This window comes from Megalobrama amblycephala, linkage group LG2, assembly GCF_018812025.1.
Source record: "Megalobrama amblycephala isolate DHTTF-2021 linkage group LG2, ASM1881202v1, whole genome shotgun sequence".
NCBI lineage: Eukaryota > Metazoa > Chordata > Actinopteri > Cypriniformes > Xenocyprididae > Megalobrama > Megalobrama amblycephala.
Window position 1 is genome coordinate 10970387 of NC_063045.1, and position 27996 is coordinate 10998382.

Sequence of the window (27996 nt, forward strand, 5' to 3'; positions counted from 1 at the left end):
GATGGACGCTGCAAGGTCCGACCAACAATCTAAAGCAGTACCTTATCGAACAACGCTGTCTTTTCACCACCTTTCGGGGCTCCTCCAGCTGACATCTATCAGCATGTCGAAAGGCTTTGGCAGCTGGACGTCCTCCCATGGCGCAGCGAAAAGGCCAGTACGAGGTCACGACAGGACAAGGAGGCCCTTGAATGCTTGGATAAACAGACGGTGCGAGTACATGTTAATGGTGTCCACCGCTATGCCACTCCTCTTCTCCGCGTGAAGAACTTTCCCCAGCTCTGCGCACCAAAGGAGGCAGTACTTCCTCAGCTCCGGAATACGGAAAGGCGGCTAGCGAAGAACCCTGAGATGGCCCAAGTCTACAACGCAGAGATCCAGAGACTTGAACAGGCTGGTTATGTGGCGAAACTACCCCCTGGCTCAGAGAACACCTCAAGTAGCTGGTACATCCCTCACCATCTTGTCGAACACAGTGGCAAGCACAGAGTGGTTTTTAATTGCTCTTTCCAGTACAGCGCCACTGACTTGAACAAACTCCTGCTCCCTGGTCCAACCCTTGGTCCACCACTCCTTTCAGTTCTCCTGCGATTCAGAGAACATTGTGTGGCCTTCAGCAGTGACATACGGGGGATGTTTCATCAGGTCAGGCTCCTTCCAGAGGATGAGCCTCTCCTTCGCTTCCTCTGGAGGGAGCTCAAGCGTGATGAACAACCTACAGTCTACCAGTGGAAGGTGCTTCCCTTCGGCACTACCTGTAGCCCCTGCTGTGCTACATATGCCCTACAGAAGCATGTCACCGACCATACTCATCCAGCTGATGCAGTGAGAGACTCTGTGTTAAGACATTTCTACGTGGATAACTGTCTACAAAGCGTGCCTACGGTTGAAGATGCCAAGCCCATCATTGACAAGCTGCAGACTCTCCTTGCCGAGGGAGGCTTTGAGCTACGCCAGTGGGCCAGTACACATCCAGACACCATCCGTCACCTCCCTGCTGAGGCAAGATCGGCTAGTGCTGAAAAGTGGATCGCCCAAGGTCACCCAGGTCAAGAAGAATCAGCCCTGGGCCTGCAGTGGGACTGTCGAGAGGACACCCTGTCCTTTAAGTGTCGAGAGTCTGTAGCCACTGAAGAAGTTGTCACTATGCGCTCCATCTATAAAGTGGTGGCAAGCCAATACGACCCCCTTGGCTTTCTAGTACCTTACACCACCAGGGCCAAAGTTGTCATCCAACACCTGTGGGACAAAACGCGTGACTGGGATGACCCTGCTCTGCCAGATCACCTGCTAGCCGCATGGAGAGAGTGGGAGGACGAGTTACCTCACCTACAGAGCATAGCACTTCCAAGGTGTTACACTGGCCGTGAGTTAGACAATCCCACCTGTGAGCGCGAGATCCACGTGTTCTGTGATGCCTCGGAGCGAGCCTATGGCTCTGTGGCATACCTCCGAACGGAGAATCCTCATGGAGTCGTCCAAGTAGCTTTCATCACCGCAAGATCCAGAGTTGCTCCAAAAAAGCAGCAGTCAATCCCACGGCTGGAGTTATGCGCTGCACTGACCGGAGCACAAATGGCTCGGATCCTCAAATCTGAACTCACACTGCCCATCCAGCGGGTGGTGCTCTGGTCGGACTCTACTACCGTGCTCAAGTGGCTGCAGTCGGAGTCATGCCGATTCAAAGTGTTTGTTGGTACACGCGTGGCAGAGATTCAAGATCTCACCGAGGGCGACACATGGCGGTACGTGGACTCTGCACAAAACCCTGCCGACGACATAACGCGTGGCAAACCTCTCGACACATTAACACCAGACAGCCGCTGGGGTCAAGGCCCAAGCTTCTTGTGGTGTGACCCAGACAAATGGCCACAAAGTCCTCAGATTCAGACAGATGCAGATCAGGGTGAAGAGCTCAAGAAACCACAGTTCTGCGGCCTCACTACTACCACGCCAAGTCATCTCCCGGATGCTAAGCAGTTCTCTTCCTTCAGAGACCTCCTGACTGCCACAACGAAGACTCTACATGGGGCGGCCCCAGGCAACGTCACAGCCTACAGGCAAGCCCAGCTGGCTCTGCTACAACAGGTCCAACAAGAGAGTTTTCCCATTGACTATGCCCAGCTGCAGTCAGGGAAACCAGTTGCCAAGAGCAGCAGACTTCTCAAACTCGCACCAGTCACCCAGTCACGCAGCTGCTCATCCAAGAGTATGATTACCGTCTGCACCATCCAGGCCCAGAGAGGGTCTTCTCAGAGATGCACCGCAAGTATTGGCTACCAAGAGGGCGAGAGGCTATCCGCCGCTTTCAGCGCAAGTGCCAAGAGTGTCAGAAATGGCGCGGAAAGCCACAAATCCCTAAAATGGCAGACTTGCCTCCATCCAGAGTCCGACTTTTCAAGCCAGCATTTTACTCAACAGGAGTAGATTGCTTCGGGCCATACTCGGTAGCGATTGGAAGGAGGAGTGAAAAGCGCTGGGGAATAATTTTTAAATGCATGACCACCAGAGCGGTGCATATCGACATGCTCTCCAGTTTGAATGCAGACTCATTCCTCATGGCCCTGAGACGGTTCATCGCCTGCAGAGGAAAGCCGTTCGAGCTGATTTCAGACCAGGGGACTAACTTCAGAGGTGGTGATCGAGAGCTCCGGGAAGCATTCGCCGACCTTGCTCCAGACATCAAAGCTCAACTTGCCTCTCAGCAAATCGACTGGAAGTTTAATCCACCTAACGCCCCCCACTTTGGCGGCTGCTGGGAGCGCGAGATACGCTCAGTAAAACAAGCTCTGCAAGTAACCCTTGGAGCCCAGCTTGTGACAGATGAGGTAATGAGAACCCTACTAGTTGAGATTGAAGGGATTCTCAACTCCAAACCATTAGGCTACACATCTGCAGACATCGCCGACCCTGATCCAATAACTCCTAACTCACTGCTCATTGGGCGGCCAGATGCCTCTCTACCGCAGGTGGTATATCCTGACTCCGAGCTCCTGGGCAGTAGGCGTTGGCGCCATAGCCAGCTGTTGGCTGACCACTTTTGGAAGCATTTTATCCGTTTCTATCTGCCCAGCCTCCAGGCCCGACAGAAGTGGAATGCTGAAAACCCAGACCTGCACATCGGCAAGACGGTCCTCATCATTGACCCGCAGCTCCCTCGCTCACTGTGGCCAGTGGGTACAGTGACCAGCGTATTTCCCGGCCTCGACGGAAAAGTACGATCTGCTGAGGTGAATGTAGGAGACCGGGCATACACCCGCCCTGTGGCTAGACTCATCCAGCTTCCAGAGTTGTCAGACTAAACACTACCGGTCGAGTGGGCGCCTTTTCTTCTTCTACAGATTCCCTTCAGTAATCTGGGGGCGGCTGTAAAAAAGGCCCCCTTGTGGCCGCTAAGCATCAGACACTTTACTGTGACTCTCTCTCTCCTACTGGAAGACGCCTCGCTTCACCTGGACTCTTAGCCAATCACAAGTTGACTCAGGATCGCTGCACGCTGGTAGCATTCTGTCTGAGACTTTTGCCAGTAGTGTACGCTAACTGCACGGGCTTACAACCCGCCTTGATACAACTGCTTTATTCTGTGTGCGTCTTTACAAGTAAGAATCGGTATTTTGTTGTTCTTTTACTGTAATTGCTAAGGCTATATTGGTAGTATTTTGTATGTTTAGTGTTGCTAAATGTAAGCTCAGGCTTTTCTGCCCAGTTAGGCCTCGTATCGTGATGCTTCTTTCTATCGATGTATAGGTTGCCACTTTGGCATCATTCTTTGGTTACACATTGTAGAATACCATTTAAGCACCCTCTGCACATAGTTTGTAAGCTATCGCAATGATATTCGCCTTCAATCCAGTTAATCGGTTATAGGGCACGCACCTCCCGCATGTACACTGGTTGTCACGTGACACCTCTCGGAGCGGCCTGGTGTAGTTATTTATGCGACCAGCAGAGGGAGCCATTGTATTGCGAATGGTTTATCCTTTTTCATTGTTATAGTTGTAGCTGCTTAGACACAGCACAGCCGTTTTCATTCTTTCATGCCAGTTTCGGCCATGTTAAAATATCATTGTATTTTATTTCTGCTGTATTGTTAAAATAGGATACAGTTAATACAAATAGAGATTTGTTGCATGATAATCATTCATTTGCATTCAAATAATTGTTTGTTTTATTCCTTTATTTGTTTCAGAACCACACCCATCACTGTACATATTCAATCATGCAGTTGTAAATTCAATAAATACTACCAATGAAGAAATCTTGCGTGATTCTGACCGATCACCCGCTGTGAGCTCTACCTAACGATCCACAAACTATCTAAATCAAAGAAGCCAGTCCTCTTCTGAACAATTGCTATTTCATGTATTCTGACTTATTTACACTGTTAAAGAGTTTCATGCTAAACATGGCCAAAGTTTCAAAACATGAGTTGGACGAATGACAGAGCATTTCTGTGCCAAAAATTCTCGTCCAAATACTTACAGGATTCTTTTTTTCGAGTATGGGCCTGAGTGACGTAAATGGGGGCATTATTCCTCATACGGGCACTTCACCCAGAAGAGCACATGCACACACGTCGACCAGAGCAAGACCGCGCTCATCAACGCGCGTTCGGGTTTACAAAAGTATGTCAATAAAGCTTAGACGCCTACTTCTCTGTAAAGTCACAGGACAATGTCACCAAAGAAGTGTGTTTTTGCTTGTGAGGGAAAGATAACCTTGCTTTCCAAAGAACCCAGCGTTCAGTGGAGCTGAGAGTTTTGTGCTCATGCAATACATTGATCCGCTCTCAACATTTGTTATTAAAATAACCATAGAAACTGATAGTTTCAATCACTTTTTATTGGTTAAAATGAAGGGAGAATATCTTGTGTAACTGTGTGTGATACCCCCCTTTTAGTCTATGACTGGATCATTATTGCTGTAATTATTATGTTTCTAGCATGTTTATACATTTGGCAACAGTTATTTTAACCCCAATTGATGGAGTGTGTAGGTTTTAATTTCTTAAACGACCATGTAGGAAGACATGTCATGGCCATATTCCAGGACGACAATGTCAAGATTCACCAGACTCATATTGTGAAGGAATGGTTGGGAGGGAGCATGAAGAACATTCTAAAAAATGACTGTAAAAAAAAAAAAAAACCTAAACAAATTTACGCAGTAAAATACCGTTTTCCATTGAAACAGCAATATAACATTAAAACAATGCAACAATTTTCGAGAAATTAGCCTATAGGTTATAGGTAGCATATAATTTCTCGAAAACGACTAATAATATTACCCAGAATGCATTGTTTATGATATATTACTGTTTCAATGGAAACGGTATTTTATTGTGTAAATTTGTTTTGTTTTTTAACAATTATTTTTTAGAGTGAATCATTTTCACACATGAATTGGCACCAGACCTTAAATTCACTGAAAGTCTTTGGGATGTGCTGAAGGAAACTTTATATAGAGCTTGACTCTTGCATTGTCAATACAAGATCTTGGCCAAAAATTTATGGAAATAAATGGTGATGTTATTTCCATGAAGAGGTGCATCAGTTTTTGGTCAAGATCTTGTATTGACAATGCAAGAGGGGAGCACTCTGTAAAGTCTCCTCCAGCACATCCCAAAGACTTTCAGTGAATTTAAGGTCTGGACTCAGAGGTTCATGTGAGAAAATGATTGGATGTCAGAATCAAAATGCAAAATGAAATTGTTTGCTCCCCTGTGGCTGGTTGCTTAGGTGGTAAACTCGAAGGGGGTATAGCGAAAATGACTCAACTGACTTAGAGTCAGTTGAGTCATTTTCGCTATGCTCATTTTTGCTGTACCAAATGCAATAAATAGAGTCAGTTGAGTCATTTTCACTATGCCCATTGTGGTAGTGCATTGACAGCTAATGTTGCGGGCACTTCCTCGGCATGGCAGAGTGGGTATTTGTTCCCCATGGCGTCATCTCAGATGTACTGTAGTTCCCACTCAAAAGGGAACGTCTCATGTTACGAATGTAAACATGGTTCCCTGAGAAGTGAAATGAGATACTGTGTCTCATTGTTATGACTCAGGCCTGCTTGCTTGTCTCCTTCAGATAAAGAAGTTGATGAAGTACATTGCTGGTGCCCTTTTATACTCATGGGTGTGCAGTTAGTGAAAATGATGGACTGTCATCGGACAAAGAAATCATCATTTTTAAATGCCTGCTCATATTCTTTAATCTAAATAATATCTCCTACCTCTTGCAGCGACATCTCTTCTCTGATGACGTGTTTACTGGCGCAGGACAGGACAACCTGTCACTCATATGAGATCGAAACCCAACCATCCAATCAAATCCCCCTGGACAAAATCAAGTCCCGTCTTACATTTTTTCTTGTATGAGATGCCATTTCACTCGGATATACGCCACAATAGAGGAGAAGAGATTATCGTTACTTCTGTTTCGTGTCGACCTTAATTTTAACATACTATGCAGGAAATATGTTATTCCAGATCATGAGAGTGTGTTGTCTTTTTTGATCAGATGCAGGAACTCGTGATAGAAGACTGTCATGGCTGATAGATGATCTGAGTCTTATGATGCTTTGTCATAGATCGTGTCCGCAGAATTAAACCTGTATGTAATAAACCCATGGTGTTATTATGCTGAAGCTGAGGGAAACAGCCTACATATTGATGATTCAGGAATTCAAATTTTACTGTAAACAGTTTGTATTTGTAGTGATGTGGACAAAATGTTATCTGTTTATACCAGCATGGAGCCAATTCCTGATAATAAGATGCTTTTCTCTGACATTAATTCAGCAATAACGTGTTAAACATTTAAATAATTGATGTAGACTTATGTATTCAATGACAGTGGTGCGAGTAACTAAGTATAATTTTTAATTTTTAACTTATAAAATAAAATTCAGTAACTATTTATTCTTGCTTGTATTTACTTTTTTTCTTATTAGTTAGTAAACTGCTACAGATGTGAAGGTTTTCCACAACAATCTAAATTTTAAAGTTCATGCTGATGTGATCTCTCACCTGCATGGCTGCGACAAATAAGAATGTTTTCAACAGACATCACAAATCTACATGCAAATCCAAACTGCCACTGCTCATCTCATCTATGCAAAGTATGTCGCTGGGCTCTTTTTTTTTCATTGGATTTGCTGTTGCATTTGTGCAAATCTGTACATAAACTGTACATGAAAAAGTTTTGTTTTTGTTGTTGTTTTTTTGTTTTACAAAGAAGAAAGATGTTCTTCATGCACCTTGGCATACTTTCCAGCTGGGTTTCTGAGTCAAAGCGAGATGTGCTGAGGTTTATGCAGGCTATTGGCTGAAGGCTATTTATTGCATGTGGTAGGTGTTCTGTAAGCACTTACGTGTGTGGGGGTGGGTTATTGGGTTTAGCTGCAACTTGTCCATCAACTTCAACAAACTAATGTTTTGAGTTAAAATACACCAGTTTACCATCTGGAGACAAATGTTTTGCAGGTCAAGATGATCAACCTTGATGCAAAATTAACTGAAATGGTTTAATTTATTCAATACCTGATCAAAATACTGGCTTCTGTTTAAATTAACCTGGAAAAAGTCACACAGAAAGAGTTCTTTCAACAAAAATATACAAGCTATAAACTTTGTTTTTAAAATCTTAAAAAAAAAAGTTACAGCACACAAAAGCATAAGGAAGTTGACATCAATAAATGTCATCTGGACCCTTGCTTCCCACACACTTATTTAACTGATTTATTGACTTTCTTATATCTTCTTCTATCTTAGTACAAAACATTATGAACAACATGAGGTACAGGCTATAACTCCAAATAATGTATTTAAACAAGTGTCATAAATTTTTTACAGATGTCATGATTATAGCAAAGAGAAGTAAAGCTACAGGAAATATTGTCATATCAACAACTACCACCTTCTCAAGTGTGAAAACAATACCTTGAAAGTGTGAAGTGTTGTGTTTGTCAAAGTAAATGTGTTTAATTTCATTCTGTAGTGACCGACTCCAATAATTTCACAGCTGGCCTTTTATGTAGCCAATCATAGATACACAGGATAAAATGGGTATATACCTTACAAAATTGGCCACACAAAAATTCTATTTACATTCTACATTATTCTATTCTTTATTACATATATGTATAGATCAAATAAATCAAGTTAAAAAAATCACTATATATATATATATATATATATATATATATATATATATATATTTTTTTTTTTTTTTTTTTTTTTTTTTTACCTTGATTTACAAATCTGTCTCACATTTCATCTTAGCGTTTACACGCACACTGCAGCTTAAAGCAAGCTGATGCGTTCATGTTTGCACTGCCTCTGCAGCATATTGCTCCAGACACATGCGCACATAACTAAAACCTCAGAAATAAGGCAAAGCTACTCGTTTTAACGGCGTTCGCGTTTACGTGAAGTTTCAGAACGCTGCTTTCCACATAAACCCCGAATAAAACATAGAACTAGTCTTATGGTATTTAATTATTATTTTTTAATAATCTAAAAATTCTAAAACTGTACGTGGACGTCTACTTTATAAGGCAAATTAGGCTACATGGTAGCTATATCAAATTGCATCCAAATTCAGTCAAATTTTATTTATTTGGTGTAGGTATAGTACCGGCTTCCTGGAGAGGAGGAGATTCAAATGGAGGTGCTTTAAGGTAGTGAGACACCGCTTTTTTCTGTGTGGTTTACAGATCTTTTTGTTTTCAGTTATGTTACGTTTTATGCTTCCAGGCTGTTTGGGATATTAACGAATATGGTGGTTCGTGCATTTTTCTGTTTTTGTCTATGGCTTTTGGGTGGTAAGTTAGCCTATTTGGCTTCAAATCTTGTAGTGTATATATAGTCAGTCGGACAGTCGGACTATTCCAGTAGCCTAAAGTTTGACTGGAAACATGTATTCTTTGGGATCGTGCTTTGCTTAGTCTGTTTGTTAAAATAATATTAATTTGAATTAAAAGCACCTCATCTTCACTGTTCACTGAATTTCTGCGTAGAGCTTGAAAACAAAACTTTGACCCTGAAATGTTAAAGGACCAGTTCACTCAAAACGAAAATATGGCTTTGGTCGGTTCCAAACATTTGTACAAGTGAAACACAAAAGAAGGATTTTGTATTTTTCTGCTTTTTTACATTCAACAGTAGCATCAAAGAGAATGAACCCATATTTAACAACGAGAGTGTAATCATGACAGAATTGGGTCAACAATGGGGGTCTGACTGATTATAAATGTAGCATCAAATGGTTATTATTCATATTTAATTTAAACTGATAAAATGTTTAATGAATGCAATGAAAGTTGCTTCAGGTAAAAACAAATGAATTTGGAAAATGAATAAATGTAAATGTTTAAACGACCCTTTCAAGTTTATTTAAACAGAAAAAAACTGTGTCTCTGCTTAATATTTGGCTATTTATGATGATTATACTGATGATTTGTTTTGTCAGTTTCATTCAGCCTTTAATGTTGATGCTGACGCACCAACAACATCCCTTGCTGAATCCTTACTTACACTGTAAAAAAGAATAGTTGGTTTAACTTAAAAAAGTAAGTTACCTGGTTGCCTTAAAATTTTGATTTTATTAAAATGAGTTAAACTAAAATGAGTTAATACAATGAAGGCGATTGGTTTAATCAACAGAAACTCAAATATTATGTTAGCTGAACTATTGATTATCTAAGTTGATTTGACAAAAGAATAAATGTTATGGTAATTTTTACAGTGTGAAACAGATCTCAAGCTCACCAACTGTAAATGGTAAAACTCTTATTTACATATAGGGAAGTAGTAATACTTAGAGAAAATTGACATAATTTCTTTACCCTCATGATTGTTCATCTATGACGCTCTTCTGCGGAAAACAAAAGTAGAACATTGGGATCCAAACAACATTGACGTTGTATTGATGTTGTATTGACAAGGAAAACACAGAATAACAACTTTTGTGCTCCACATACGAAAGTCAATCATACGGGTTTGGAATTACATGAGGGTGAATAATGACAGTATTTTTATTTTTGGGTGAACTGTCCCTTTAAGTGATCTTATTTCAGTATTGTCAGACCGGTAATGTCAGGATGAAGCTTTGTACTTTTGCTCTACCTTTAGTTTTTTTGTACAAATTCTTAGACCGTGTTTCACAACAGCTAGAGGCTTTCTACACTGCAATGCATGATCAATGCATATCTATTTGTCCCTGTGTCAGAAATAGCAAAAGTGCTCAGAGTACATCAGAAATAGAACATTTTACTGTCGGGATTTGTCATGTTGTGCAGCATCAGTGTAGAAAAATTACTTATAAAGGGTTCTACTGGCTTTAAGCCATGCAATAGAAACTTGTGTTAGGTTTAAGAAATTATAAAGGAGTTTTATTTTCAAATAAACTCTGAAAGATATCTGAGATGATAATCTGAGACTGTGTTGTGCTGACTCGTTTCTTCCAGGTGTGTCTGGAGTTTATACAGATGAAACAGAGATGATATCAGTGATGGAGGGAGATTCTGTCACTCTAAACACTGATGTTACTGAAATACTGAGAGATGATCTCATAGTGTGGACATTTAGACTCAACAGTTCAGACACTGTTATAGCTGAAATCTATAAACTGATCATCTCTATATATGATAATAAAGAGAACAATGAGAGATTCAGAGACAGACTACAGATAGATGAGCAGACAGGATCTTTGACCATCACAAACATCAACAGATTACACTCTGGACATTATAAAGTACTGATCAAGAATGAAGACGTCAAACAGAGGAGTTTTAATATTTCTGTCTGTGGTGAGTAAACTGAATTTATTATGTTAAAAATCTGACCATGTGAATTTGTATTTACTAATCTATGATGATTGAGGATCTTTACACTATACATGGTAAATGATTGTTTCCGAAATATGTTTTTCTTTCATGTTTTTAAGGTATTCTGACTGTTCCTGTCATTATCAGAGACACTTTGCAAAATTCTTCATCATCATCAGGATCATCCAGATGTTCACTGCTGTGTTCAGCAGTGAATGTGGGTCATGTGACTCTCTCCTGGTACAAAGGAAACAGTTTATTGTCCAGCATCAGTGTGTCTGATCTCAGCATCAGTCTCTCTCTACCTCTGGAGGTGGAATATCAGGATAAAAACACCTACAGCTGTGTGCTGAACAATCCCATCAGAAACCAGACCAAACATCTGGACAACATCAGTCAACTCTGTCAGCCAAATTCAGGTAGGCCTACTTCAGTATTAGGGGGTTTTCACACTGGGGGCATTAGCTGTGTCTGAGTCATTTTAACTTTCACCTGAATAATGAAACAGTTCCATTGTAACCAAACTCAGGCCACCTCCTAGTTCCAGGTTTGGTATCACAATGCGCTATTTTCTTGCTGTTTTGAACTAAACTGCCAGTGTGAAAGCCCTCTTAAAAGTGTTCACATTTGGCATGTTTGGTTGGATTAAAATGAACCCTGGTGCGATTGCTCTGTTAGTGCGGTTTGAATAAGTGTGAACGCTGCCATCTGAACCCTGGTGCGCACCAAACAAGTGGACCGAGGCGCTGAAAAAATGGGTCTCAGTCTGCTTCCATACAATCACTAGTGTGTTTTGAATGAAATATGAACGCAAAACGGACATGTAAACATACCAAAAACAGGACATGATGTCACAAGAAGACCTAAAAAGGACCTGTTACCTGTTTTTTTCTCGTCATAGTCGCAATGTTGCCATCAGAGTTCGGTACAGGCATCAGAACCGCGTCTCCTCGCAGCAGATCTTGGTTTGTGTGTGTGACAGAGGGATTCCTGACGCTGTTTTGACTCATTTACACATTTTATTTTTTTTAAGCTCTTCACAGGTTCTCAGCTGGTCAAAATACCATTATATGTAGGCTAAGCACATACAATGAGCACATTTAGCCCAGCACACAACATTGCTTTGGATGTTCAGTAAGTTCTGTCACAAAATATATGAAATAAAAGCCAACCAATCAGGTTGTGAATGTATCCCTATGCCATTAAGTTCAGTATGGACCAGGACTAAATGTTTTTTTGTTTATTTTTGTCCAGAACAAATGAACCAAGCGAACCGAACTACAGGTGTAACCATACCCTTAGAGTCCATAATTGGTCCTGTTAAAATGTTTGATGGTTGAACTTGTGATATCTCTCATACATTTGAGTGTTTTGAATAATTACGTCGTTTTTGTGCTGTTAAATGCATTTGAGACAGGGTTTCCGAGCAAATTATATGAAGGTTATATTCTTAACTATAAACTATAGAATTTCATTCGAGCTAAATTTTAGTTTTGTTTAGAAACGCTCGTACTAACAAGTCTTCATTAACCTTTATAAATGGTCGGGTGTGTACTCACATCAAACAGACGAAAAGTTGCTCTTTTGTTTTATAAAATAAGCATTTTTAAAGCACATATTGTATAGCACCCCAGCTAAGAGGAAAAGTTCCCACATATTGTCTTTCATTAATGTTTTGTAAAGGTTATGTAAATGTTAAGATAAAACATTCTTTAAATAACATTTATAGAATGTTCGTATAACATTATTAATATTTGATATATGTTGAGAGAAAATGTTCTGAGAACATGTTTGAAGCATCCATTTTGTACTTGATGAATGTTAATGTTGAACAAATAACCGTTCAAAGAATGGAATGTATATTATATTATAATATTGTGAGTAACAGTACAGTTAGGAAAATGTTGCACTAACATTACATAACCTTTTAAATGACATTCTAATCACAACAAGAAAACTGGAGATTTTAATGTTTCAGAAATCATTGTTTTCACAACGTTTGTATAACTAATTTGTTAGCTGGGATATAGCTTGTATTCAGTTTAGAGGACAAGATTCAGCAAGATTTGGAATGTTTTTTTTTTCTTCCATGCAGGATATATTTTTGTTATAAATAATTTACAGACTAACTGATCATCAAAATAACTTAATTGCATTTGTTAAGATTTTAGCCTGTCAGACCTGTTGTTTTTCATGTTTGTTGAGACTCACTTACAGTAGCTTAATGACTGTTTGTGTTTTATCCACAGCAGAATCCAACCAAACTTCATTCATTGTTGTATCTCTGCTGCTGCTGCTGCTGCTGCTGTTCACAGTTGTAGTCGTGTTGATCTTCTGTCGCCGCAGGAAATACACACAGGCAAAACAAAAGGGCAAGTATTACGTACAAACAAACTATATATATCTAAAATAGTGCTCAGAAATGCTAACAAGTCCTGTTACCACCATTTCAGTTTTATAAATGTTTATTATTTTATTTTATACATTATTTTTAAACAGCTCAGTCTAATGAAGAAGAGGTTGATTATACTGATGCGACATTTATTAAACACAGAGCTCCGGACACGGTAAGATATGCCTGTTATTATCCGCACTAAACTTTTATATGAAAGCTAGCTAAGCAAGTAGGCTTACAGTTTATTTGTCTGCTTGTCTACTTTTTTATGTACATGATGTTATATAATTAAAATACATTATAAACAATTTAAAAAAAAAATATCTGTATTTAATTGTTCTTAATGTGCTTGCTTGTTTTCTTTTGTGAAACGAGTAATGAAATCATCCCTATGACAGTTCATTTCATTACAGGAGGCTGATGGACGAGATCAGACGGTGTATTCAGAAGTCGCTTTGAGATGATGATGATTATTCAGCCTGTTTTATCATTTATCATACAGATCAGTTTATTACAGGACAGATCATGTTGAGGTTTATGTCAGTATGTAGCAAAGCTCAAAACCTCCAAGTTAAACAAATGCACTGATTTAAGCTCTGTTTGCTACTGATTAATATTAAGATGAATTTAAGCATTTCATTTTAAGTATTTTCTAAAACAGTTTAATCTTTACTAAAAGGCCACATGTCTGTAGAACACAACCGATAAAAAGACATGCTACTTTTTTCTTCTTTTGTCATCAAGGCCACATGTAATATGAGGCTAAATGTGTTCAGTACTGTATGTGTGTTGATGGCTCCCTCTGCCGACTGTATGAGAGACTTACAGGAATCAATGTTATAATGGGTTTGACTGGTCATGTTAGATAACCATAACCACTGTCTGTGGGACAAAAAGCATCTTTCAAAAGTGTGAATAATGTAACTGAATGATTTTAAAAGCCCTGCTCTACTATAGACAAGATCATTAATACAGGTCATTTTTAATTTATTGATGCCTACCAGTATTGTAAATTATCAGTTCAAAATGGTAATCTCAGATTCTTTAGATTATTAATGTCATTTAGTGGTGTAAACTGTGTAGGTATTTACACATTAAACATTGTAATGTAATATAATCGACAAGCAAGAAGTCTGCATTCAGAAGTGAACTCTTCAGGTACTTAGCCAACATGTGATGTTATTGATGAATGTGACGCATTTAGTTTTTATTTTCAAAGGTGTTGTAATGTAAAACCTGGTAAATAGTGCACTATTTAAAAAAGTTTTTGCAATGTCCATCAGTATTATTTATGTCTGTATAATGCGGTTAATTTATGGACACCAGATGAAGCGCTTGAGAAAATATGATAAACATCAGTAACATCTGAATGAGTATCTCCTGACAAACCCAGTTCAAGTGATTTAATATGACTGATGATTTTAGTTTTAGCTTTATTCAGATTGTTTGAGTATAGTCATTTTAGTAATGTGCTGACACCTAATGGCTGCCTGTCACTTTATTAATTATTATTATTATTATTATTTTTTAAGCCTGTTTGTTTTTTTTGTGATATTTTAGGCAAGAAGTTGCTATTCACTGAACAAACATTATTAAACATTCTCTCTGCACTGATAATGTCGTCTCTATGCCACAGTGAAGCCCAGATGTAGAGGCTGACCAGGAAACAGCATCAGTATCTCTATAAAATGATATAGCTATACTGCTGTCCTTCGAATTCTAATCTTATTTAAATGTATGTATCATCTTTTATGTCAATTTCTGAAATGTAATCAGTAAATTCAGTTAGAATCACAAGACAGGGCTGTTATTCCCAATCAAATGAGAATAGTATCATCAAAACTCATGCTTGTAAAACTGCTTTTGAAATTGTAAGAGTTATAATGAAGTTTTTGGTGAATCTGAATCTCTTGAAGAAGCGCTCAACTAAATCCTCTTTTATACTAATGAAGTAAATTGACTGTAAATAAAGGCTTATTCTGAAACATTCTCTCTGTACTGATTACATTTATTATTATGATTTTCCCCACCGTATGCTACACTAACAACCAGATAGAGGAAAGAATAATTATCAGCGAATATTATTAGCTCCTGTTGAAATGGTCACATCCACATCCAATAATTCATTCTCACCAGCAGAGGTCAGTGTCACAACAGTAATGACCATCAATCTTCAAATGTCTTTGGACGTTCAGAGTCAGACTATCGGTGCGTTCCAAACGGGATATATCGCCCTCTGAAGGGCACTTCGGAGTGAAAACAATCATGGCCGCCATATTGAAGGGTCGTTCCAAACCGAAGTGCTCAAAACTGGCCACTTCAAAGGGCCCTTCGGAATGAAGGATTTCGAAGGGTACAACTGATGGACAGTTGGGGCATCCATGATCCTTTGCAAAGGGAAGTTTTTTGACATCACAGAATGGGTACAAGATGCTCAGAGTTTGATATTAGGCTAACTATAAATGTATATATTGTATTTTTACATACTACTAATATTTATAAGAGTTAGATTTGGTACATTATTATGGTCAAAACGACATTGTACTTCAACAAAAATACTTTACAGCTCTCTTTATCAGTCCATTCAAATGTTTAAAATACGTAGATACAATATACAATATGGTGTGATAAACCTAAAATAACAAATATAAATAAACTAACGTTAAACAAAGGGCGCAGCTTGCACAATCTCTTTGATCGTCTCCTTAAGATGAGGCTTAAGTGCATTACAAAAAAAGAGTTTTTTGACCCCTACACCCTTCATCCCTTCAAAGCGCTCACTCCGGAGGGTAAACCCTCTGAAGGGATTAGGCCATAGGGATGAGCCCTTCCGAATGGAACGCAGGGTTGTGCTCTGAGTTCAATGTACGTGTTTTCATGTGTAGATGTGGGTTAAACACGATTGTGTGTATCTGTAAGTGTAAAATGTGTGGGGTTTTTCTCAAACACATAAACCTCATAATGAGACCATCAGTGTGTGAAAGATCAGCTCACAGTTTAAATGTGCTTTCATAGCAGGTTTATGTTGAAGTTGAGTAACGTGTCAATCAGAATGACTTCCTCTCGTCTGTTCCTCTTCCTGTGTGGTGAGTAAATAGGAAATCACTTTCATAGTTTGTTCACTTTTTATTAGTATATGTGGAGTGTTTACTGACACAGAGTTTAGATCGTCTCTGTATATAAATAACATAATTTTGTGTCTTGTAAACTTTTATATAATCTCTTCAGGTGTGTTTGGTGACACAGATGAAGTGAAGTCAGTGTCAGTGATGGAGGGAGATTCTGTCACTTTAAACAGTGATCTTACTGAAATACAGAGAGATGATCATTTAGTGTGGATGTTTGGACCTCGAGAAACTCGAATCGCTGAAATTCACAGACAGAACATCTAGATGCCACTGGTACGACATTTGAGAAAAGACTCCAGATAGACAGTCAAACTGGATCTCTGACTATCAGAAACACCAGAGGCTCCTCACACTCTTCATCATCATCATCAAATTGTTCATTGGTGTGTTCATCTGTGAATGTGAGTCATGTGACTCTCTCCTGGTACAAAGGAAACAGTTTATTGTCCAGCATCAGTGTGTCTGATCTCAGCATCAGTCTCTCTCTACCTCTGGAGGTGGAATATCAGGATAAAAACACCTACAGCTGTGTGATCAACAATCCCATCAGAAACCAGACCAAACATCTGGACATCACTCAGCTCTGTCACACATGTGCAGGTATGTCAGCAGAAAATTTTTCAACATATTTTCTTTCTAAATGTGCAGTTCAAATTGTCTGGATGGAGTCCGGCCGTCTATTTTCTCTTTTTATTACAGAAATGACAGAAAATTCATTTAATTTTACACTCATTATAACAGTAGTTTGTGTGCCGCTGCTCATTTCTGCATGTGTGTTTTTTCTGTTGCTGGAAGAAAAACAGCCGAAAAAAAAACAGAAGGCAAGTATTACTACACCTGATAGGACATTAAAATGGCTCTTTATATGCAAACATTGTTTTAAAATTAAGAGCCGAAACTGAATTTGTAACAATTTTAATGATTTAGAAATGGGGGGAAAAATGCTTAAAATATATGATATCAGTGTGAAATGTCAGAAAGCAGCACCTGTTGTTAAAAGCACTGAAAATCTCCATATTTGTGTTTTTAGATCAGAAAAGGCTGTCAGAATACACAGAGATCATCTACCGTCTTCAGATCTGACACACTGATCATCTCCTCATTCAACACTGACTTCACCAAAATCATCATGCAGTTTAACAAGGGTTTTAGGTTAAAGATTTATACATTATCATAAAAGTGTAAAATGCATTTGATATAATGAAATTAAACATGTTCATCATGTAATTTGGTGCCATTAGATGTATCTGCCTACTAAAATTGTACTTAAACTGTGTCATAGACATAACATTAAATCAATAAACCTTTGATTTCTCATGTGGGTGTTTTATGGTGTTTTAATTGAAAGTTATTTAAAGTTCAGCCTATATTTTCTCATTTCGAAGATTAACCTGTTTTATTCCAATCATTTTTGTGTAAAAACATTTGAAAGAGACTAATCATCATTATATTGCATGTGTTTTAGCATGTTTATGAGATGTTTCGTCATAAGATGCAGCATCTGAACTGAACGCATGTGGTTTAATGTTCTGGCCGGATGTTCAGCTGATGTTAGACGATGTGTGTGTGTGTTCATGAGAGTGTGAGATGTGCCGTTTATTCTCACAAACACAAACAAACCTTCTGAGAACCTCTTATAGAAATAACCTGAAATAAGAGTTTTCTAAAGAAGAGCAATTCAGAATGATGTTGTGAAAGAAACATTTCTATGTCTGAGATGTGCAGTGAGTTTCTGAAATATTAAGAGGAAGATAAAGAATTCATTGAAGTTATTCAGCAGAGCACAGACAGAGACAAACACCACGAAACACCACCAGTTCGCTTTTCGTTTAGTAATCTAGACTTGAGAAATAGCTGAACTTTCTAATCAGGAAGTCGCTCTTCTGTGTCTGAAGCGACTCTCGTCTGGACGTTTGTTTCTGTCACAATGTCCTCTCATCTGTGCGCTCTGATCCTGTTTGTCCTGAGCGGTGAGAAACTCTTCATACTTTTAATCAGCAAACGTGGAGCATTTATTTAAACACAAATTCATTTCCACAAGAGATAAAAATGCATGTTTTACCTTTTATGATTAAACTCCAGGAAATGAGATTATATAAAGTCTTTGCCTGGAAATATTATATTTTCAGGTGTGTTTGGTGACACAGATGCAGTGAAGTCAGTGTCAGTGACTGAAGGAGATTCTGTCACTCTAAACACTGATGTTACTGAAGTACAGAGAGATGATCAGATACTGTGGATGTTTGGACCTCGAGAGACTCGTATAGCTGAACTCTATAAACAGAACATTGATATGTTTGACAGTAATGAGATATTTGGACACAGACTCCAGATGGACAGTCAAACTGGATCTCTGACCATCAGAAACATCAGATCTGAACACTCTGGACTTTATAAACTACAGATCCGCAGCGACAGAGGGAACTCAGACAAGATATTCAATGTTACTGTCTACGGTGAGTAAAGTGAATAAAATTGTACTTTTTCTCTGATGTATGAGTTTAGTGTTCGGCAGAGACAGTAAAATATGTCTTATGATCATTTTTATTTATTGGTTATAGAGAGCTACAAAATGAATTATTTTATGTCATACTTTATTTGTTTGATTCAAAAATGTTTTTATGTGGTACTGTTTTGTAAAGAGAGAATCTAAAAGAAAATGCATCAAGAAACTTGCCTTCTTGTGTTACTATTGGATTTTTTCTTGTAGTCAGAAACATCCATCAAATTTTACAATTAATTATAAATTTAGAAATCAATTATAATTTTGAAAATAATTGCCTCTGATTCTCTTCTTTAGTATCTTGAAGTTATTGTGACACATCTGTGCATATTTTTCCATTTATTGATCTGCAATTAGTAAAAATCTTCAGATACTTCATCAATAATAAATCTAAGAAATGATACTGGATTTATAGTGTCTACACTGTTAAAATATGTTTAGATTGAAGTAAACCAGTTTATTTGCCCAGTCTTTTTGAATTGAGAAAATTAAAAAAAAGTTATATCAAATTTTGGAAGTAAAACTTCCAAAAAAGTGTTTGTTTTTTCTTCAGATTTTTTTTTTACAGTCATCTTTTTCAGCTCCTCTTCCCATTCCTGTCATCAGAGGCTCCTCACACTGTTCTTCATCATCATCTTGTTCATTGGTGTGTTCAGCTGTGAATGTGAGTCATGTGACTCTCTCCTGGTACAAAGGAAACAGTTTATTGTCCAGCATCAGTGTGTCTGATCTCAGCATCAGTCTCTCTCTACCTCTGGAGGTGGAATATCAGGATAAAAACACCTACAGCTGTGTGCTGAACAATCCCATCAGAAACCAGACCAAACATCTGGACAACATCAGTCAACACTGTTGGTATTGTTCAAGTACGTCAGCAACAACATTCTCAACTTATTTGCTTTTTAAATGTGCAGTACATTCAAGATGAAGTCTGACTGAAAGGATCAATCATTTTCTCTTTGTTTATTACAGATATGACCAAGACTTCATATTTCACACCCATTATAACGATAGTTTGTGTGCCGCTGCTGCTGCTCATTTCTGCATGTGTGTTTTACTGTTGCTGCAGGAAATACAGTCAAGAAAAACCAGAGGGCAAGTAGTACTATTATTAATAATTACTAATAATACTTTTTTATGCAATTTATTTTTTACAACTAAGAGCCTAAACTGAGTTTTAAACATTTATTTAATAGTTCTAAAATGAAAAATATGCTTATTGTAGAATATAAAATATATCATTATGAAATGTCAGAAAGCAGCACCTGATGTTAAAAACACTGAAAATCTCCATGTGTTTGTGTTTGTAGATCAGGAAAGACTGTCAGAATACACAGAGATCATCTACCGTCTTCAGATCTGACACACTGATCATCACTCAGATTATTAATATTCATAACAGTAATGTGAAATTCAAAAACAGACTCAAACAAAATGTAAAGATTTTTAAGATATTTACTAAATTAAAAGAGATTACATGAATGAGAAAATACAAAACAAGTACTGTTATTTTATTATGCATTTAATCTCCTCTATCGTCATTTAGTATGCTTATAATTTTTTATTTCCATTATCATTTATATCATGTTTGGATGCCTATTATTGCATTATGCTTCAACTAGTTTCTCATTCATATCATGTTTATGTATCACCCTTGCTTTAATTATTTTCTTGTTTTGTGCAAGTGTAAAAGTATTTCCAGACAATTGAAACAGAGCGAAGGTCCTTGTGTAACCACAATAATAAAAAACTTCACACTGACCTTCTTCCGAGAGGCCCTGTCTATCTACTAACTATCTATCTATCTTCTTTGTTATTTTGCAGTACTCATTATATCATTTGTGACATATAGTACCCAGATGCTAAACTCAGAATGACGTTACACTTGTATTTCACTTTCCTCTTGAGAATCTCATCTGTGTTCTTTTTGTATTTGCTTCACCAATTAATCACTAATTATAATAATTCCTTCATCACCATCAATATTCAGCTTGTATTGTCTGCTGATTCCACTTTTATCAACAATCTAACAAAACACAGCTGTGTAATCGAGTACTGAAATAATGTGCATGCATCACTACATGATAAAGTGACCTGTGAGTGTTACAGCTCAAGAACTTGAGATCTAAAGCAGTGATTTTCAGCCTCTTTGACTCAAGGCTGCCCATTATCCACAGTTCCCCCGATTTTCAGTCATCTTGAGACCCCTTAAAAATGTGCTGTAACACCCTGTTTACAAATCACTGCATCTAAAAGTTTATTTACAATTTAGTCATAATCAAAATGTGCTGACAGTCCCTTAAAGTATCATAAAACATTTCAAATATTCACAGTATTTCCCAATGCATTTTTATATAAGCTGTTTGACTATATTAGTTATTTCAAAACTTAAATGTGAAATGCATGAAAAAACACTTGTCCTCTTTCACCTCTACACCATAACATTTACTATAATGTATTTTTACTCATTTTCCAAATTATGTAATGTTAGTTTAAATTACTTTAATAAAAATTAAATGTATAATTTATTTGTAAAGTCAATTTTTTTGAGAATGACTCAATTGTTTTTCTTCTTTTTTTGTAACAATTTCACAAAAGTTTCACAGGATGTGGTTTGAAAGCGAGTGATGGAGGAAATGTAAACTGTCACACAACACAGAATTTTTTTTTATTCTTTGAAAGAGATAGTTCACTCAAAAATGACCATTATTTGCTACCCCTCGTGCTCTTATAAACCTGTATGAATTTCTTTCTACTGTGAAACATAAAGAATATAGTTTGATAAATGTCAGTGTTTTTGTTCATACAATGTAAGTCAAAGTGGGCCAATGTTGTTGTGAAAGATAATGTGCTGTGGTCTTCTCTAAGGCTATTGACTGTATGGTGTATGCATGTGTGTGGTTTGAAGGGCTTAGGTGAAGAACAGCTTGTCAACTTTAACTTTAAGAACAACTTTACTGCAAAACTACGTTTTTTCTTAAGTTCAATACGAAAGGTGGTCTGGTGGAAGCTATTTACTTCATAACTTGTTAAATATGGATATTTCTCTTACATAAATGCATCTCTTCACTTTATCAACCCTCCGAGAGCCGTGTGGAGTAGGTTTATGATGGATGGTGTGGATGGATTCATTTTCTTCACCTTCATACTTTTTGGTCCCACTCACTGCTATTATAAAGCTCAGATGTGTCTGGATATTTAGTAATATAACTCATATTGTGTTCATCAGAAAGAAGAAAGTCATATATACCTAGGATGACTTGAGGGTGAGTAAAGCTCGGGCTCATTTTTATTTTAAAGTGAACTAATCCTTTAACAAAAGTTTTCAGCAGATTATTTGGGGCTTTAGCTGCTAAAAACATTTGGACTTAAGCCTCGGAGTCGGAAGCCCAACCCTTGCACCCTCAACCACGATCGAGTCGACTGAAGTCTGCTGTTAGCCAACATCTTTCACTTTTCCATCAGAAGTGGTTTGCAAGTTTTATGCTTCCAAATGAGCTGTTAAAGAAGATGGTTTACACATTTATCTTTTTTTGCTTGTGGCTTTTAGGTGGTAAGTTATACCTTTATGTTTGTCTTGAGTGTTTGTAGTCATATTTCATATTTCACTTGTTTATATTATTAAAATATATATATACAGTGGGTACGGAAAGTATTCAGACCCCCTTAAATTTTTCACTCTTTGTTATATTGCAGCCATTTGCTAAAATCATTTAAGTTCATTTTTTTCCTAATTAATGTACACACAGCACCCCATATTGACAGAAAAACACAGAATTGTTGACATTTATGCAGATTTATTAAACAAGAAAAACTGAAATATCACATGGTCCTAAATATTCAGACCCTTTGCTCAGTATTTAGTAGAAGCACCCTTTTGATCTAATACAGCCATGAGTCTTTTTGGGAAAGATGCAACAAGTTTTTCACACCTGGATTTGGGGATCCTCTGCCATTCCTCCTTGCAGATCCTCTCCAGTTCTGTCAGGTTGGATGGTAAACGTTGGTGGACAGCCATTTTTAGGTCTCTCCAGAAATGCTCAATTGGGTTTAAGTCAGGGCTCTGGCTGGGCCATTCAAGAACAGTCACGGAGTTGTTGTGAAGCCACTCCTTTGTTATTTTAGCTGTGTGCTTAGGGTCATTGTCTTGTTGGAAGGTAAACCTTCGGCCCAGTCTGAGGTCCTGAGCACTCTGGAGAAAGTTTTCGTCCAGGATATCCCTGTACTTGGCCGCATTCATCTTTCCCTCGATTGCAACCAGTTGTCCTGTCCCTGCAGCTGAAAAACACCCCCACAGCATGATGCTGCCACCACCATGCTTCACTGTTGGGACTGTATTGGACAGGTGATGAGCAGTGCCTGGTTTTCCCCACACATACCGCTGAGAATTAAGGCCAATAAGTTCTATCTTGGTCTCATCAGACCAGAGAATCTTATTTCTCACCATCTTGGCAAACTCCATACGGGCTTTCATGTGTCTTGCACTGAGGAGAGGCTTCTGTCGAGCCACTCTGCCATAAAGCCCCGACTGGTGGAGGGCTGCAGTGATGGGTGACTTTCTACAACTTTCTCCCATCTCCCGACTGCATCTCTGGAGCTCAGCCACAGTGATCTTTGGGTTCTTCTTTACCTCTTCTCCCCCGATAGCTCAGTTTGGCCGGACGCCCAGCTCTAGGAAGGGTTCTGGTCATCCCAAACGTCTTCCATTTAAGGATTATGGAGGCCACTGTGCTCTTAGGAACCTTAAGTGCAGCAGAAATTTTTTTGTAACCTTGGCCAGATCTGTGCCTTGCCACAATTCTGTCTCTGAGCTCTTCAGGCAGTTCCTTTGACCTCATGATTCTCATTTGCTCTGACATGCACTGTGAGCTATAAGGTCTTATATAGACAGGTGTGTGGCTTTCCTAATCAAGTCCAATCAGTATAATCAAACACAGTTTGACTCAAATGAAGGTGTAGAACTATCTCAAGGATGATCAGAAGAAATGGACAGCACCTGAGTTAAATATATGAGTGTCACAGCAAAGGGTCTGAATACTTAGGACCATGTGATATTTCAGTTTTTCTTTTTTAATAAATCTGCAAAAATGTCAACAATTCAGTGTTTTTCTGTCAATATGGGGTGCTGTGTGTACATTAATGAGGGAAAAAAATGAACTTAAATGATTTTAGCAAATGGCTGCAATATAACAAAGAGGGAAAAATTTAAGGGGGTCTGAATACTTTCTGTACCCACTGTATATATATATATATATATATATATATATATATATATATATATATATTCATTTATGTATAGTATAATTATTTTATTTTGACAGTTTATTTGAACTGTTTAAATCTTTTGCAGATTTGAAGTTGACACAGCAGCAGCTTCAGTCAAATAAGCCATATTTGAGCAGCTCACCAACCGTAAATGGTAAGTGTGAGATCTTGACAAAGAGTGACAAAATCCTAAAATAAAAGATAAACAAATAAAGCCAAAACGTACGACAGTTGAGGTAGATCCACAGGTGGTGTGTTTGTGAGTTAGTGTCACAGACACGTCAGGTTCCACCTCACTCCCTTACCCACGCACCCAATCACCGGAGTACTGATCACCGCCACCTGCAACTCATTATCACCATGATCACCTCACTACTTAAGCCCCACACTCACACACACACATTGTCCGGTCTCGTTCGTTATACACAAGTTGTATGCTTACCTCAAGGACTCCCAAAACGATACTTACCTGTCTCCATACTCTCCATCGTCTCCATCGTCTCCTGGTCTCCTCGTGTCTCTACCTACCTGTGTGTGTGAGTGTTCCCGTCTGCCAGCTCCAACGCCTTCATCTGCAACATAAACAAAGGACAGTATTACCTCTCTTTCATCTCCAAGTTCATCTTATCCATCATTGCATTTACCTGTTGCTCTGCTGATTGTCTCAATAAAACCCCAAACTGCTTCTACATCTGTCTCCGGTGTCTATACTGTAACAGAAGACCGGACCAAAACAGCTTACAATCAGCATGAGCCGTCAAGACCCTTTCCAGGAGCTCGTGGATGCAGTTCGGCGAGCACTCACTCCTCAACCACCGTCACCATCACCAGCACCAGCCACCGCTGCTGCCACCGCCACCACAGTCACCTCTACTTCGCCGGTATTCACCGCCAGTCCCATGGCCAAACCGGCGCCCTACTCAGGATCGGCGGAGGATTGCAGCGGATTCCTCCTTCAGTGTGAGCTGGTCCTGGAGATGCAGCCGCACCTCTACCCCACCGATACGGCGAAAATAGCGTTCATTATTTCCCAACTGCAAGGTAAGGCCCTACAATGGGCAGATTCGCTCTGGACTCAAAATGGATCAGTTGTCAAATCCTACACGGCATTCGTTACCCACTTCAGAGAAGTCTTCGGAAAACCTTTGGCAGATTCTTCAACTGGTGAGAAATTGTATAATTTAAAACAAGGAAATAAGACTGTTAACGATTATGCCTTGCAGTTCAGAACGCTCACCGCAACCAGCGGATGGAATGAACAAGCCCTCATCACTACCTTTCGACAAGGTCTGGAGCCTAACGTGCGGCTGCATCTCGCTGCATACGAGGACTCCATAGGACTTGAAAGATTCATCCAACTCGCCATCCGCGTGGGTTCTCGTATGCAGTCGTGTCTCCTCGAGCACCAGGGCCAGTCACAGACTACACCTCTCCTCCGTCGGTCCGAACCCGTCAGCTCCCCAGAACCAGCCCCCGAGCCCATGCAAGTGGATAACTCCCGTTTGTCATCCACAGAAAGACAGAGAAGGCTGACCCTGAATCTATGCTTATACTGTGGATCTCCTGGGCATGTCATCTCCACATGCCCAACCCGTCCTCCTCGACCTGTGGTGAGTGCTATCATTCCCTCTATCCAAAAGATGAAACCACTCACTACTGTAGTAAACCTTACTGCTGCTAATGCTTCCATTCCAGTGGTGGCGCTCCTCGATTCAGGGTCAGCAGGAAATTTCATCTCCGGCGCCCTCTGTCGACACCTCGGGATTAAGACCTCGCCTTCTCCGATTAACTACCAGGTCCACTCTATCACGGGCAAACCCCTGAGCCGCAAGATGATTCGACGCGTCACTGGACCCCTTCAACTGCACGTGGGTATCTTCCACACCGAATCCATCCATCTGCTGGTTCTGGAGGAATCCACCGCTGACGTGGTTCTAGGGCGCCCGTGGCTGGAACTCCACAATCCCAACATCTCATGGCGCATGGGCGAAGTCCTGAAGTGGGGCGACCACTGTTTCCCTGGCTGTTTTCCAGAACTTCCCATTCCAAGATCTCCTCTCTCAACAAGTCTCTCCATCAACGCTACCTCCATCGAAAGCCCCATGGAAAAACGCTCCCTCGAAGTTCCACCCGACTACGCCCCCTTCAGTGACGTCTTCTGCCCGCAACGCGCCTCCAAGCTTCCTCCACACCGGCCATGGGACTGTGCCATCGATCTGTTACCGGGTGAACCAGTGCCCAGGGGACGCATATACCCCCTGTCAGTACCGGAGGAGAAGGCCATGGAGGAATACATCAAAGAGGCCCTTAATCAAGGATACATCCGCCCGTCTACTTCCCCTGCTGCTTCAAGCTTCTTCTTCGTGGCCAAGAAGGACGGAGGCTTGAGGCCTTGCATTGATTACCGCTCATTAAACAAAATTACAGTCAAATTCCGGTATCCACTTCCCCTCGTCCCAGCGGCCCTGGAACATCTCCGCGGTGCCACTGTGTTCACCAAGCTGGACCTCCGCAGCGCGTACAACCTCATCCGGATACGCGAGGGGGACGAGTGGAAGACCGCCTTCGTCACGCCCACCGGCCACTATGAATACCTAGTTATGCCGTATGGCCTGGTCAACGCCCCCTCCGTATTCCAGGACTTTATCCATGAGGTGCTCCGGGAGTTCCTCCACAAGTTCGTTCTCGTGTATATTGATGACATCCTCATCTACTCCCGGAGCTTGGCCGAACATCGCCACCACGTTGCGGAGGTCCTCAAGCGCTTACGGCAGTTCCATCTCTTCCTAAAAGCAGAGAAGTGCTAGTTCCATCAGCCCTCAGTTCACTTCCTAGGATATGTGATTGACCACAGTGGCATCCGGATGGACGAGGGGAAGGTCTCTGCCATCCAGAACTGGCCCACTCCAAGTACCATAAAAGAACTCCAACGTTTCCTCGGATTTTCCAATTTCTACCGCCGATTCATCAAGAATTACAGCACCATAGTCAGTCCACTCACCAACCTCCTCCGGAAGCAGCCCAAGTCTCTGTCCTGGTCCCAGCCTGCCACAGAAGCTTTTGAGTCGCTCAAGAAGGCCTTCACCACCGCTCCCCTCCTCGTCCACCCCAATCCAGACCTACCATTCGTCGTGGAGGTGGACGCCTCCACCACCGGAGTGGGAGCGGTACTATCGCAGCAGCAGGGGAACCCAAGTAGGCTCCATCCATGCGCCTTCTTCTCCCGTAAGCTCAACCCGGCGGAGGTAAACTATGATATCGGGGATCGCGAACTCCTGGCTGTCAAGCTCGCCCTTGAAGAGTGGAGGCATTGGTTGGAGGGGGCAAACCACCCATTCCAAGTTCTAACCGACCATAAGAACCTCGAGTATCTGAAAGCTGCCAAGCGACTCAACCCTCGTCAAGCCCGGTGGGCGATGTTCTTCTCACGATTCAACTTCACAATTTCATACCACCCTGGTGTCAAGAATATTAAAGCCGATGCTCTCTCACGTCTCCACGCCCCCGAGGAAAAGAACGACGAACCTGAACCTATCCTGCCTGAAACCCTCTTCGTGAGCCCCATCGAATGGTCAGAAGAGACCTTACCCTCCTCCAATGCCTCCTCACGCACTCCGCCGGGTTGCCCCCAAGGCTTACGCTACATCACCCGGACACGACGCACTCCACTCCTGCACTCCGTTCACTCTTCACTTGGCACTGGTCACCCGGGGGTCAATGAGACCCTCTCGCTGCTTAAACAGCGCTTCTGGTGGCCCAACATGGCCAGCGACGTCAGAAGGTACGTGCAGGGCTGCAGGGAGTGCGCCATCTCCAAGAGCCCATGCCATCTACCAACCGGCAAGCTCAATCCTCTGCCCGTTCCTGAGAGACCCTGGTCA

At 40.2% G+C, this 27996-nt stretch overlaps 2 protein-coding genes across 3 annotated transcripts; both read left to right on the top strand.

The window, feature by feature from the left end:
• The first annotated feature begins 8362 nt into the window (after window positions 1-8362).
• LOC125263583 (SLAM family member 9-like) lies at window positions 8363-15208 on the top strand. Of its 2 annotated transcripts, none has more exons than XM_048182636.1 (6): window positions 8363-8676; window positions 10465-10806; window positions 10944-11243; window positions 13074-13196; window positions 13324-13391; window positions 13618-15208. In XM_048182636.1, the coding sequence occupies exons 2-6, from the start codon at window positions 10497-10499 to the stop codon at window positions 13681-13683; spliced, it is 867 nt and encodes a 288-aa protein (XP_048038593.1). In that variant the 5' UTR covers window positions 8363-8676; window positions 10465-10496; the 3' UTR covers window positions 13684-15208. The 2 variants fall into 2 exon arrangements, with proteins under 2 accessions (XP_048038593.1, XP_048038592.1); XM_048182635.1 differs by lacking the exon at window positions 8363-8676 and adding an exon at window positions 8683-8820 and having other exon boundaries at window positions 13077-13196; window positions 13633-15208.
• Window positions 15209-16318: 1110 nt separating this feature from the next.
• LOC125263592 (coxsackievirus and adenovirus receptor homolog) lies at window positions 16319-20829 on the top strand. The gene is made up of 6 exons (XM_048182650.1): window positions 16319-16947; window positions 17378-18317; window positions 18477-18803; window positions 19432-19716; window positions 19823-19945; window positions 20161-20829. The coding sequence occupies exons 2-6, from the start codon at window positions 18275-18277 to the stop codon at window positions 20211-20213; spliced, it is 831 nt and encodes a 276-aa protein (XP_048038607.1). The 5' UTR covers window positions 16319-16947; window positions 17378-18274; the 3' UTR covers window positions 20214-20829.
• Window positions 20830-27996: the final 7167 nt, after the last annotated feature.

Bases quoted from the DNA above. Each gene is read 5' to 3' on its own strand.
- LOC125263592 (XM_048182650.1), top strand. From the start codon at position 18,275: ATGTCCTCTCATCTGTGCGCTCTGATCCTGTTTGTCCTGAGCG. The intron at 18,318-18,476 runs GTGAGAAACTCT...TTATATTTTCAG, and splicing joins GATCCTGTTTGTCCTGAGCG to GTGTGTTTGGTGACACAGAT. The intron at 19,717-19,822 runs GTACGTCAGCAA...TGTTTATTACAG, and splicing joins ACACTGTTGGTATTGTTCAA to ATATGACCAAGACTTCATAT.
- LOC125263583 (XM_048182635.1), top strand. From the start codon at position 8,775: ATGGTGGTTCGTGCATTTTTCTGTTTTTGTCTATGGCTTTTGGGTG. The intron at 10,807-10,943 runs GTGAGTAAACTG...CATGTTTTTAAG, and splicing joins TTTTAATATTTCTGTCTGTG to GTATTCTGACTGTTCCTGTC. The intron at 13,392-13,632 runs GTAAGATATGCC...ATTTCATTACAG, and splicing joins AACACAGAGCTCCGGACACG to GAGGCTGATGGACGAGATCA.